This window comes from Dysidea avara, chromosome 6 (genome assembly GCF_963678975.1).
Source record: "Dysidea avara chromosome 6, odDysAvar1.4, whole genome shotgun sequence".
Lineage (NCBI taxonomy): Eukaryota > Metazoa > Porifera > Demospongiae > Dictyoceratida > Dysideidae > Dysidea > Dysidea avara.
This window is the reverse complement of record NC_089277.1, coordinates 14187772-14202123: the sequence shown is the minus strand read 5'-3', so window position 1 is coordinate 14202123 and position 14352 is coordinate 14187772. Positions and strand designations below refer to the sequence as shown.

The 14352-nt window shown below is 37.4% G+C and overlaps 1 protein-coding gene across 1 annotated transcript; it reads left to right on the top strand.

The window, feature by feature from the left end:
- The first annotated feature begins 1325 nt into the window (after nt 1-1325).
- On the top strand, nt 1326-12649 carry LOC136257849 (putative defense protein 3). The gene is made up of 8 exons (XM_066051169.1): nt 1326-1444; nt 6888-7092; nt 7154-7284; nt 7341-7432; nt 9659-9720; nt 11850-12002; nt 12372-12398; nt 12454-12649. Exons 1-8 carry the CDS (start codon nt 1415-1417, stop codon nt 12513-12515), a joined length of 762 nt encoding a protein of 253 aa, XP_065907241.1. The 5' UTR covers nt 1326-1414; the 3' UTR covers nt 12516-12649.
- The last annotated feature ends 1703 nt before the right edge of the window (nt 12650-14352 follow it).

Below are 14352 nucleotides of genomic sequence, written 5' to 3'. Positions count from 1 at the left end.
ATTGAAAAGTAAACCTCACAAATGTCAGACTAGCAACGGTTGTTAAGCATTTTTATAATTCGCGCCACAATACTTTTCGCGTGCAAACCCTCTTAGCTATTTTTATTTATTATTTATTAGACAACTATCCCTCTAGGGACCTGGCAAGGAGGCTAACAGTAAGCCTGTGAAGCAGGGAGTCAGAAACCTGTAACTGAAAACTATATTTTAATGTTAAAGAAGGCTGGCTATCATTTATCACAGCAAATGTCACTTGCACCTCAGAATTCAGGAACGGTGGTAAGTTCTTAAAGGGCTTAGAGCTAATCTTATAGTAACAGACAACTTAATTTGGAGTGTTTTCTTTAAATCTGGAGGTATTGGTGACTGTGCATGCCACTTTGTAGCTTAAAAATTACACTTTCTGAATTCAGTTTTGAAAGCTAAGCCATTTAGACAACAACTCTGGGCTCTCAGATAATTATCAAATAGCCATCATATAAGAACTTTTGTCAGTCATACATGTAGCTACCCTAGGAGATTTTTAAAAATTAAACAATCTGATACTGAGTCTGAGAACATTTTAAGGTTCATGTGTCTGCAATTTTTAACCTGGGAAAATTTTACATCTTGAACATTCTGAGATTGAATCTGAAGGTACTTTTGATAGTTGTGTGCCCTATTTATAAAACAAAGTACAGTGTAGTAGTCACTCACAATTTTAGGGGGTGACTCTGAGATTTTAGGGGGGGGACGTTCCCCCCCTAACAGCCCTAGAATAAACACTGCCTCACCTTACACTACCGAATGCGCAACTGATGCAAATTAGTGGTGGCGTTCAATGTCGAAATAGTTTTCAGAAACCATTTATGATTCTACAGTTTAGCTGCATAGCATCACCATATAGCTACAAGCGAGCCTGAGCGAGAATGAGAGGCTGATGGTCCGGCCTGACCATTTGACGCGCCGTAATTGCGGGTTCGCGGTGCGGACCACCTACGGCGTGACAGTACACGTGGGCCTAGGGACCTTTAGATGTCCCGCTTTTCAGTTCTTGTCCAGCACGTTTGCCTCTTGTGCTGGGGGTGGTAGGAAAGGGCATTACATCTAGCCCGGGGAAAAAAAAACACTTGATTGATAACAGCAATAATGAAATTAGAGGCAGTGGGGTAACAAGGGATGCGGGTGGGGATGAGTCAGTTTTCCTGCCCTAAGTGAGTGTATATCAATGCATTAATTTACAGTGTACAGGTATCGGAAACATTCACGTGATATGCGGTATGGGCGTTCCTTCATAACCATAACACGGCGTGTCCTTATATAAAGGGCGTGATATAATATCTATGGATATATATACTGACCTTCAGTTGTGTACAAGTTGCTACAGACCTAGACTTGGTTGACAACATATCTCGGACCTACTAGACTGAATTATATGCAGTTGCAGGACACCGCCGGAATGAAGGTACGTAGCTACTTCACGTTTTAGTTATGCCGGTGTTGCTGACTCCTTGTATTAGTTCACAGGCTTTAAGCCTTCTCAGACCAGTCCCTAGTTAATATTGATAGCGCCACAACGCAAAAATCAGTCGTGCACTTTTTCATAAAAGTATGAAACCTTCCACATATTAAAGTAGTAGCTACTGCTCATGACGTAATTTTTTGATATAAAGCCATCGAAGATTGACCTTTATAATTTGGTGACCTTTATGGCTATTTTTGCCAAGAAATTTGCCGTTCATTTCTGTCTTTCTCCCTGAAGCATAACTTTACTTGTTAAAGCATGATACCAAAATAAAGATCTTGTTGAACGGAACACAACTTAATTTTTGTTTGAAGTTATAGGTGATTTCATATGATTATTATAATATTATAATTTTTATGTGACCGGATCTGCAAAAACCTGACACAATCGCGTAAGCCTAAATGTAGCTACAGTATAGCTAAAGCATTGAATACAATGGATGAAATACTTGAAAAAAAAATCCATAAATTTTTTGAATGCCTCTTTCTTAGTGAAGGAAGGGACTAACAATAAAAACCTGAATATCATCTAATTCACCTGCTCAAGAGGAGTTGAAAAATCTTTGTTTTGTTGCAGTAGACACGGATACCCAAGCATGAGCGTTTGTTTACATCACGTCAAAGCGATTGTACGCGGTCAATTTTTCTTCACAATTTTGCCTTTGTATGCAGTGAAGAAAGGCGAGTAGCTCAAGGACAAGCTTACCTGGCAATTGATTCCTCCATTCAGTCATGGCCAACATGATGGTGAAAATTTCAACTCCATACCTGTAATAACTGTGAGTTAGCTACTAGTAGTGCACACGCGTTCAAGACTCCACCAGTTAAACTCAATATCATAGTAAAGCCAGCACAGAATGAAATGGTACAACCATACAGGGTTATTTATACAAGTTACAGGGTAAAGTACAAAATACAAAACTAACAAAGAACCGATTAATTAACTACAACACTTTAACAATGCAGAACCAGGTGGTTAACCTATGGGAGACTAAGTATATAAACACACAAAGTGTTAATACATGAATAGGTGAATAGATACAACATCCAAAATAAACAAGTCAATGCAATTACATAATGGAATCTCAATCTGTATCAGCTCCGATTTTTCTGTTGTTGCTTATTTGTAGCTTGGGCTGTAACTCTGAAAGTTATTGGCATATGAGGTTGAAACTTTGCCAGAGCTAGGGTACACTTGGCTATATATTATAAGTATATTATAATTCAAAAAATGCACGATTGTGTCGGGTTTCGCAGATCCCATCACATGAATTTTGAGATATTGTGGGTATATAATAGTTTACACCCCAAGGGAATGTAAACGTTGCAGCTAATAAAAAATAGTCGTTTGGTTTCAAAATGGAATTGTCTATTAACTTCAAATAGCTAAAAACCAAGTTGTTTTGTTCAACAATATCTTTTCATTCAACAAGATCTTTTAACATAGTAAAATCATTCACCATGCATTTGGAAAACACTGATTCAAAGCACTATACATACTATATGAGTGAGCATCCTTTGCAACTGAGTTGTGACTGAACACAAAGATAGGTATACTGGTAGATTCCAACCTCAAGTTTCACAACCAAGCAACTGCAGTTGCAAACAAGGTTAATAGAATTTTAGGGACTTATTAAGAAATCCTTCAATTCATTGAATAGTTCAACGCTTCCTTTGCTTCACAAATCTTTAGTAAGACCACATTTAGAATACGCTAATGTTGTCTGGGGGCCGGGTTAGGTCCAATTTGGTGATGGTCAAATATTAGAATCTGTACAAAGAAGAGCTACAAAGTGTATTGCAGAACTATCTAACCTGCAGAATGAGTATCATTAAGGTGTCTCAACATCCCTTCACTTTCCTATCTCTGTTATGGAGCTGATATGTTAATGGTTTACAATATTTTACATTGAAATGTTAATATATAACCAGACCAACTTTTCCATTAATTGCCAAGTGTGACGAGAGGACACAGTTACAAGACATTTAAGCCACATGCACAGAAGACTCTGCAGAAACTTTTTTGCTGTAAGATCTATCAATGAGTGGAACCGATTACCTAATGAAGTAGTGTCCACAAACTCTGTAAATGATTTCAAAATTTGATTAGATACTTTTAATTATTCTTCATTGTAATGAGCAGGACTCACAGGCTTTATGCCTTTTTCCCTGTATAACAATAATAATACCCTTTTACTTTGGTACCATGTTTTAACACATATTAATGCCTCAGGGAGATAAACACAGAAGTGGTCAAATTTCTGCAAAAAAAGTGGCCACAAAGGTCAAATCTGTGATGGTACTATGTCAAAAAATACATGTCATGGGGAATACTATTTATGTGAAAAGCTTTTATGAAAAAGTGCACAATTTGGCTAATTAACTTTGTTGACTACGCCACTATACTAAGTAGCGGTAGTTCTAGGGGGTTTCTGAGGTTTCCAGAAACCAATTACATTCAAATCGAGATACTCTAATAGAGCAGTCAATCACTCTAATAAAGCAGTCACAATATTCAGAGCAGCAGTGTAGCAAGCTATGTAGCTATAAATAAGGATTTTTATGTACTTTATATTAATATATAGTTAGTGGAGGGCAGTTATTCTTAGCAGGCAGTTACCTTTTTTATTTAGAAAAAAGTCTAGCTATGCTCTTGATCAGAAACCAGTCACCAAAAATCCTGGAGCCACCTATGCTAAGTGGGATGGCAATGATTCACAGATATGTACATATATGTCTGTATATTGTTGAGCCGCTAAGCCAGTTACCGAAACTTTTCATAACTAGTCTAGATCTTGTACTAGACTCATAGCAGACGTAGCTATTAATTAAAGATTGGTATTCAGGCCAGTGGTATCAGCTACTGCTTTTAAATGAGGTGTGTATGGCTTGATGGAAAAGTCAGTGTTAGGGAGGGCGTAGTTGAGGCTAGCTATACAGACTAAAAGAGCACAGGTGTGTGTGTGTGTGTTAGCTATGTAGAAGCTGAGAAGCAAATTGCTATATATCCACACACACACACAAAAATTTATATGCAATGCAAGGCTACAATGCTATCCATCAGCATATAGGTGTCACTACCAGGAGAATGTATCCCAAATGGTTTAGGTCGATTTCCTATATCCCACTTTTCAAGGTTATTGAGCAGGCTACTTTAATCAACTAGGCACTAGGATTGATAATTTTAGCCAAGGGGTCTACAACTCCCCTGAAATCTCATATATACAGCCTCTTTGAAATCTTGTTGAAATTGAAATATTTTTAAAATGTTGCATAGTTTCATGTATTTCCTGTATCAGTACTTCCATATTAAGCATCATGTGTGCTTCGTCCAGCATCCTCACACTGATGTGCTGTAGTAGCACCTAAAATGCTATGTATGGTAGCTAGCACCTAAAAGTTCTAAAATTAATTTTGACTGCTCTATAGTCACTCTACTGAGGTGCTACAATAGTACTTTTGTTTTAACAGTGCACGAGCAGTCTGCAACTCTTGTAAACCTTATAACTACAAACATCTAATAACCTCAAGAAAAGTTTTCATACATTTCCAGATACTAAGCATCATGTGATTAACTATTCAGGATACTAAAAATTTGAAATCTTGCCATGAATTGTTTGAAATCTTGCCAAATCTCAGAGATTTGAAACCTTGTGCAGAATTTTTTTGTTGTTACAGACCCCTAGTTTTAGCAATTATAATTTATACCCAAGAAGCAACTGGCAGTGTCTTTAGGTGGATTTCTATCTCTTTGGTCACTAAGATTCCACTTGGAATTCCAAATTATTCATGCTCAGGATTCCAGTGGATGATTATGCCAGAGCATAATAGATAACCATAAGCATCAAGAACAATGTCAGCATAATCACAATGATAATAATATTATGCAATGCATGCACCAGAAAGAAACTAAATAATGACCACAATACGTTATCCATATTTGAAAACATGTAATATAACTAATTTAACTGTTTTTTGGCTGGTTATTTACACTTGCAGAAATATTGATACACTCTAATAGAGCAGTCACTTACTCCAATATAGCAGTCAGGAAACACTAATAAAACACAAGCATAGTCTTGATTTTGAAGGCATAATTTTGAGCATAACAGGCTTGATTTTTTATTATTATTATTATTATTATCAACACTTTACAATGACCAGCACTTTTTAGTTCTGCTAAATATAATTTGAGCATAATAGGCTGGGGCCTTACTGGCCTATACACTCAGAGTGCTTGCGGATTCATGCATGATATGATGATATACGTACATCATAAGTAATGAATCTTAAGCCTTGACCTAACTATAAGACTTGCAAGGTTCATGCTTTCTTTTATTCCAACTATATAAAGCCTGCTGCAGCTGAGGGTTCAGTCAGTTGGGAGCTATAGGCACATAGTAGCGTGAGTTTAACACTCTAGTGAGGCAGACTTGCAATTGGTATATCTTGCTAAGATGTACTGTAAATATAAATGTTGGGGTACCCTGCATAGAAAGTGAGGGTCATGAGTTCATTTACTGTAGATAAGCATAAAACTATAATTAGTTACAGTCAGGGGCGTAGGGAGGAGGGTTCCAGCCCCCCCCCCCCCGCTGTAAAATTTTGACTTCTGAGTTTACAGCAGGACCCTAACACACCATTTAGTGTGGCTGGACAAAATGAGTGAGTAATAGTGTATGGCACAGCACAACAATTGATAAAGCTTGCATTTATCTCCCAGGGAAGGATTTACAGAGGTACCCTCTAGAAAAGATCGATATACTCTAATAGAGCAGTCAGGCATATACTCTAATAGAGCAGTCACAAATACTCTAATAGAACATGCATGTAAATATCCATACATTAAGGAACTTCATTCATGGAGATTTTCAGACATTCTAACATTTAATAAATGCAAAACTGAGCATGATCTTATACTGCTATGACATTGGTGTTCAGTTTTTAAAGATATAGAACTAGAGTTATTGATCACTTGGGCATGCAGAATGAATCCATGCTAAGCATATTAATAATGTTTTGATTGTAAGTCATTCCATTTGTATCAGTGGATTCATGGTTCTTATACCAGTGGGATAACTATCACTTACAGATGTCTATATGTGTCTCTATGTGTTATGCTGTCTGTTTCCACTAGGTAGCTTATCTAGTACTAGCTTCATCCCAGGGGAACTTATATGCATTATAATCAATGTACTATTTTTGCATAAAATATAACAATTTGCTGAGTTTTGATTCATTAAAATATTGAAAGTCTCTCAGCAGCTGGGGGCTGTGCCCCCAGACCCCTGCTTCAATACTGCTATTGGAATCCCCCTTCAAAAAATCCTGGCTACGCCCCTGACAGTATTTCAAAATTAATGCTTGTTGCAACTCATTTTTAGAGTACTCTTTGTTATACTATACTGATCAACATTTCACTATTGGTAGCAGTAGTAAATGCAATGCCAAATGGAGCTCCATCATCAGCTTGTGCAGATATTCGACCGATGCATGGAAGTAATACAGGAACAATTGGACCACCTGAGTATGGTCCATTTCTCAATAACTTCCCTGGACTGATGTACATTCCTGAACAGACTTACACCAGTGAGAATGTAGCTAATGTGTAGATACTGGAATAGCACAGCATTATTTATTTTTCTTGTAGTAAGCATTGAACCTACCACTGGAAACAGGTTCAGAGGCTTCATGATACAAGGACAGACTCAACCAGGAGGTTCTCCTGTTGGAACATTTGCTGCTTCTGGTACTAACTATCAAGCTGTGTGCGACAACAATGTAAGGACATAAAATTATATGTATATAATGAACATAAATATACTGCTTACCTTAAGACTGCTGCCACACATACCAATCGTGCTGACAAGACCAGTGTTTCACTAACATGGACTGCACCACCTGCTGGAGCTGGTTTAATAGGTTTCAGGTACAATTGTTGTAAGTAATGAGTGTTTTCAAATTGTGATATATCTAATCTAAATAAGTCACTAAGTCTAAGTCCTTGAAATTAGGTTAGGTAATCCTAAGGCTGCAGCACATGTTGCTGCAGACCTTCAGTGCTGGTCACTGTAAAGCATTAATACAATAAATACTTTAGGATTAAGGAAGAAAATCCATCCCTCCTGGAGGAGACTGAGTGTGGCCCCGACTAGACATTGGGTGACCTGCAGTTCGATTCCTGGGGTTGGAGGGATTTTTTTCCTTACTTTGGCCCCTTTTCTGTTACACCTTTCCAGCTATAAGTCACTAAGTCTAAGTCCTTGAAATTAGGTTAGGTAATCCTAAGGCTGCAGCACATGTTGCTGCAGACCTTCAGTGCTGGTCACTGTAAAGCATTAATACAATAAATACTTTAGGATTAAGGAAGAAAATCCATCCCTCCTGGAGGAGACTGAGTGTGGCCCCGACTAGACATTGGGTGACCTGCAGTTCGATTCCTGGGGTTGGAGGGATTTTTTTTCCTTACTTTGGCCCCTTTTCTGTTACACCTTTCCAGCTATAAGTCACTAAGTCTAAGTCCTTGAAATTAGGTTAGGTAATCCTAAGGCTGCAGCACATGTTGCTGCAGACCTTCAGTGCTGGTCACTGTAAAGCATTAATACAATACAATACAATACAATAAAACACCTAAGCTATGAAAAAGGGTGTAGCCTTCCAAGTATAGGCTAGTATGAAAACGATGTGATATCAAAGGTGACCGCCAAGAAATGGCTGCAATGATATTATAATGCCACCTCATTTGTATTATTATCATTGCAGCCATTCTTGGCTGTACTAGCTTGGTTTTACACTTGAATATATAAGCTTCACGCAAGCCTGGTGAATTCAAAGAAGAATTAAATTAACATGTGCTCTCATATAACAAACAATGTTAAACATGGCAAAAACAATGTACATAATAATAATAATATAATCTTATCGTGTGCTGTTGGTACAAAGTTAGTGATTGTACAGTAGCCCATGCATAGGTTCTATTGCTAGCTACCATGCGACATTCATCACACCTCAGTACTATAAGTTCACCATCAACAGTGGGGCATACATTGCTAATGATCAGCGGCGGAGGAAGTAGTTGATATGAGGGGGGGCTGGGCTGACCCAGACTTATTTCTATAGTTTGGTAAGGTAAGACCAAAAAAAAAAAAAAAGTCACAACCAACTGACAAGAGCTTTCCACCTCACCAGCTACCATTTCTAGTTGATAAACTACATAAAAATCCTTTCATAGCTCGCTACACACTGACTACTTTATTAGAGTGACTGCACTATTAGTCTAGAGTATCTCGATCTTTATCACGGTTTTCAGCCCCACTCCAAGAAAGATAATTTCGGTGTGATATCATTCTGAGGGGGGGCTAAGCCCCCCCTCAGCAGACCGAGAGGGGGACTTTAGCCCCCTAGCCCCCCCCCCCCCCCCTTTCCGCCGCCTATGCTAATGATGTAATCAGACATAACACAACACCCATGTACATGCATGTAATGCAAAAAGAATACAGGAGTCTTTTGTGTACCTCTGCCACACGACAAGGTAGAATAGTTGCTGACATCATGACGAAGTGTACACATTAGTAGCCCTAAAATTACTATGAAGAGTGATAAGGTGAGTCACCCACACCATTACAATCCACCTGGGTATGACAACACAAGTTATTGTGTGGCATTATATAAGTTTGCTTGTCCAGTAGTGACTGTGTTCACCACGAAGCTCACTACAAAGTGCTGGGTGAGTCACCCGTAGGTAAATGGATTGGAAGAATATAATGCTTGTGTTCAGAGTTTCTAGTCGTATTTTCACTTCATTTTTCGCCGATAAAAATTTATTTTAATTCTTCTATGAAAAAGGTGGGTCAGATGGGCCTGTGAAACAACTAATCAAGTTGATATGGCCTTACTTCCTTACTTATACTGACTGACTGACTGACTGACTGACTGACTGACTGACTGACTGACCGACCGACCGACCGACCAACTGACTGATTGACTTACTTTACTTACCAAAGTTGCAGCACTTCTTTACTAGTATTGTTAGCTTGCAGTCAAATCAATTGCAATGTCTTTGTTTAATTTATTTTATGGATACACGCATACACGCACATATGCAACTAAAGTAGGTGTTGATAATATGTGTGTATATACAAAGTATTCATTACAGGTATGCTGTTGTGGAAAGATATGCAACTTTTTGGGACCGCCAAGTTAGTCAACTAATCCGAGGTAAACAATGCATATATCCCATGTGAGCAATTAAGTTTGTAGGCAATTCTACATTGGAAATCAATATAGATTTTTTCTGCATTCTTCAACGTTTCAGTTACATGTTTCTGACTCCCTGTATTCACAGGCTTTAGCCTTCTCACAGGTCCCTAGTGGGATAGCATTCACAGATAGAGAATGCGTATACCAGTCTTTGAATAAGTGCACATCATTGATGAAGAGCACACACTAGCTGATCACTGTATGATCACATCCCATGGGTGGGTCAATGTGTTTGCCATCATATAACCACAAAACAACACTATACATTATACGGTAAGCGGGTATGTCTTAAATGGTAGATTAAATTACTTATTAACTAAAGATACCTCAGGATCAGTTTCAGTTCAACAGTGGTTTTCTCACTACATTATGCACTATTATGCTGCATACTCTGCTAGGGGGGTCTGTAATAGAAAACTAAATGTAAATATCCTGAGAGTCAGAATCTGTTCATATGTAACCACAAATCCAACCAACCAGGTGATGCTTTGAACCTCCAGACAACATGATGTCTACCAAGGGAGTTATATATGTGCAACAGCTGGGATCCATGCCAGAACCTCTCTGTATTTAACCTACGTACATGAACTCAGACCTCAAACATTACAAATCTCATTGATTTGCTATGCCCTTCCAAAAATATAGGCTAATAGTCTGCAGCAGTCGCCTAAGCCAATATGAGTTTAACCACTGTATTCATTCCTTTTATAAGCATCAGTTCCTAAATTCAATTGTGAGAGGTAGAGTCTAACATTGCAACTACGTTTGTAACAATGAATGAACAAATCCACCAGAGATATCATGAAGTGTATGCATATGCATTTTAGTAAATGCTTTTTAGTACAACTGTTTTCTCTTCTATTAAACTATTGGCAAAGTTTACAAATATGTAGATGGGTAAGCTTCCTATAGAACAGTTATTTTGTGTTATCTGTAATGTGGGTGTGGTCTGTAATCGAAACTGTGCCTAGTCTTTACTGCTGTGGCACCATAAGTCTTGTGACATTATCCACTCAAGCCTTGCCTTCAAACTGTAACAGTTTCTATACACCTAGGCCTGTTCTTCACTATGCTGTGACACTATGGGCATTCAAAAACTTGTAACTTTTCTTGTTGACACTTGCATTGTAGCTATGTAGACTACTCTCAGTTCCACTTCAATAAGGAAGCAGAAACAAGGTGTGAGCTTCAATTTCTCCAGCTCCTTGACAAAACATGTTCAGTCTTGTGCACCTATTGTATTTTAAAATTGTATGATAATTTTAGACATACCACAATGTCTAAAATCATCATACATACCCATACAAAACGGTCTCATTATCTAAGTTGTTGCATACATACCCATACAAAACGGTCCCATTATCTAAGTCAGTTAGAAACCACACCCTCAGTTCTTCGTGGTTTAGAAACCTCACTTCGCTTGGTTTCTAAATCCATGAAGAAGTTGAACCTTAATCTAAGTTGAACCTTGGTCTGGGTTCTTAATCTATACAAAACATCCCTTACCAGTCAGTACATTAATCACTGCCAGTGATCAATTTTGATTGTAAAAAATTTTACGTTTTCCTTTTCTGTATGTGTTATTTGGTTTGAAATTTTATATACAATATTAATGCATAGACAGTTAAGATATATATCCATTACACAAGTCACAGATGTACTTTAGCATTGATAATAAAAAGTACAATTCTAATTTTCACAGGAAATTCTGATCTATACCAAGAAATAGTGTATACTATTTGCTGTACAACCAATACGTATATGGGTGCTCATTTTCCAAATGAAAATGATCCATAAATATTATATATATAATATATATATATATATACTAGCTAAATAATATAATTTAAATGCTGTATGCTAAATCTGACCAAAGAAAACCTTTTGTGATATGACTCTTGTTGCTTTGTAACTGTACCATTTCAAAGTAAATGACATCTTCACTCTAAATAAGGTTGACAACTTACTTGTTGCAAACACTCTAGTTGAAGCATGCATGAATTTTACCCTTATACCTGTATAGACTATAGTTGTCCATGCTCAATATTGTAATATGATTCAAAGTTTGAATTTATGCTCATTCACAGAGGGAAATGCTACCCTAATGTCTACTTCCATGATTACCACTACATCTGCCATGAGTGCTACAACTGCCTCTAGTATGAGTACTACTGCTGCTATGGATACTACTTCCTCTGCTATGGTTGCCTCATCTTCACCATCACCTACTAACAATATAGGTATGAATTTGATTGCTCGGAAAGAAATGTTTGTCCCTGAATGAGTATCATTTGTATTGATATATTGGCTGCTAATGTATAGCAGTGCATGTTTGGCCAGTAATTTACATATATGTAGCATAGTACTCGTTGACATCTGAAGTTATCCAAGGCAGCAACACCGGCCCAGTTTCAGTTATAGCCACAAGCAAAATATTAACTAGTACATTCAATCTGGTTTCTGAACATTAGTTGTGGGCTTGTGCATTGTGCTACTTCTATATGTGTACATGTCAGCACAGTAGGGTGTTATGTCAATTTGTAAAAAGGACAATTATGTTGAATGATAAATATTTAATATAATTATATACTCATTTTCTCAATATACAGGAGGGGGTGGTGGTGGTGGAACTACAGGTGTGTGAATTAATACAATATTACTATCGTAGTTGTTATTGAGTGTATTAAACAGGCCTGGTAGCTAGCTCAGTGATGATACTATTCCTGACTATGCTCTTGATTGCTGTCAGCTAATTGTTTATATGCTATAACTGTTAACTGCTTTGTATGAACTCAGTCACATATTTGCTGCACACATTGTGTTTTTATAGTTGTGTTGATGGTGTTATACGGTAGTACAAAAAAATCTGTTTAAAGTTTTTGGTCCATTTCAACACATGATAGTGACCATCTCTACTTAAAAATGGCAACTATTGTGGCAGAATTTAGACTTTGTGTTCACTGTGTATACCAGAATCCAAGTACCAATAGCAGACCATCACTACTTTTGAGTGAACATCACTATATATTCAGTGTACATGGAATAGTGGGTAAGATAGTAGTGAAATTCACTACTAATTTTTACCATGCAAGTGTAGCTACCATTAAAGCAATAAAGCAAAAAGATTTCAAACATTGGAGATATGAGCAGTCCATAAAGTAGTCCAACGCACAGTTCTAGTACATTCATGCTTGCCTCACCTCCTTTTAAGACACACAATTGATGGTAGTTCAACTGAAAACTGCTGACTGTGTCCCCTGTGTAGCTTAACCATACCTATACTATAGATGTGAATATATTAAATTGTTCCCATTTATGTGCTCTATAGCAGGGGCGTATCGAGGGGGGTTTCCAGGGGTTTCAGGAAACCCCTTTGGATTTTACACACCACTTGAAACATTAAGAAATTGAAACTTCAGGTTTCCAGAATTTGGAATCTATCATGGAACAGGACACATTTTAAACTGTTAAATAATAGTTTGAACATAATAGCAACACTTATAGTTTTGTTCTGAATTATAATTTCGGTGAAAAGATCGAGATACTCTAATAGAGCAGTCAGGTAATATAAACTGCTCTAATATAACAGTCACTTAGCTGTAGTGGAAACCCCTTTTCAAAATTCCTGCATACGCCCCTGCTATAGTGTAATACAACAATCAGAGATTAGGTTAGGTATAACTCTGTGACCATGAAGTACTAGTTGCACAACATATTATAGCGTCAGTATAATAGTATAATATTATGTCTATAGAACGCATCAGACATTTATAAACCAATGAATAACTGTCACTAAAGACAGTGAAATTTATAGACAAAAAATTGTTTTTGTATAACCCTTGTCTTATGTGGAATGTTGAAAGAATACAGCACAAAGCAACAAGAAGCCATCTATCAGCCATTGAGACATCTAAACCTACCACCTCTGCAACGCCATTGTCAAAAGGGGTAATTTGATCTACCTATATCAAATTCTTAAGGGAAGTTACAATATGGATATTTAATTACTCAGCTACCTCAACTGCAACATGAGGTCACACAATGAAATTATTCAAGCACCATACAAAAGATCTAATTTTTAACCAGGCGCACGTCCACAAGCATGCGCCTGGTTTACTGGAGTTGTTTTCGTACAAACATGTGTGTGTATACCTACCTATGTTTGTTTCCGTATGCACCCACGTGAGCAAAAATGGTAAAAAGCAGCCAGGATGTAAGAATTGTAAGTCTGTATTAAACTTCCACACAAATAAACTTTGTGGTTTCTTCTCAGCAGTCTGAAATACGGGTATGGTGACTTCATATACTTCGTGAATGGTCTTCCCTTTCAGTTTTATAGATGTTAACAACTTTAAAACAACATTGAAGACCTGTTAGGCTACCAGAGATAACGCATCCTTTGAGCTGAAAGGGGGGCCTTACCCGTACTTACACGAATGAAAATGAAGGGCAGCCTCAAGGCTTTCTCTAAACAATTCGCGTGAGAAAACAAGATAGACACACTATAAAACAGTTGAGAAGATACTTTTGTGCATAATTTGTGGTTTAAAATGGTTTGTTATAGTTACACTTCCTTAGCAGTGCATAGCA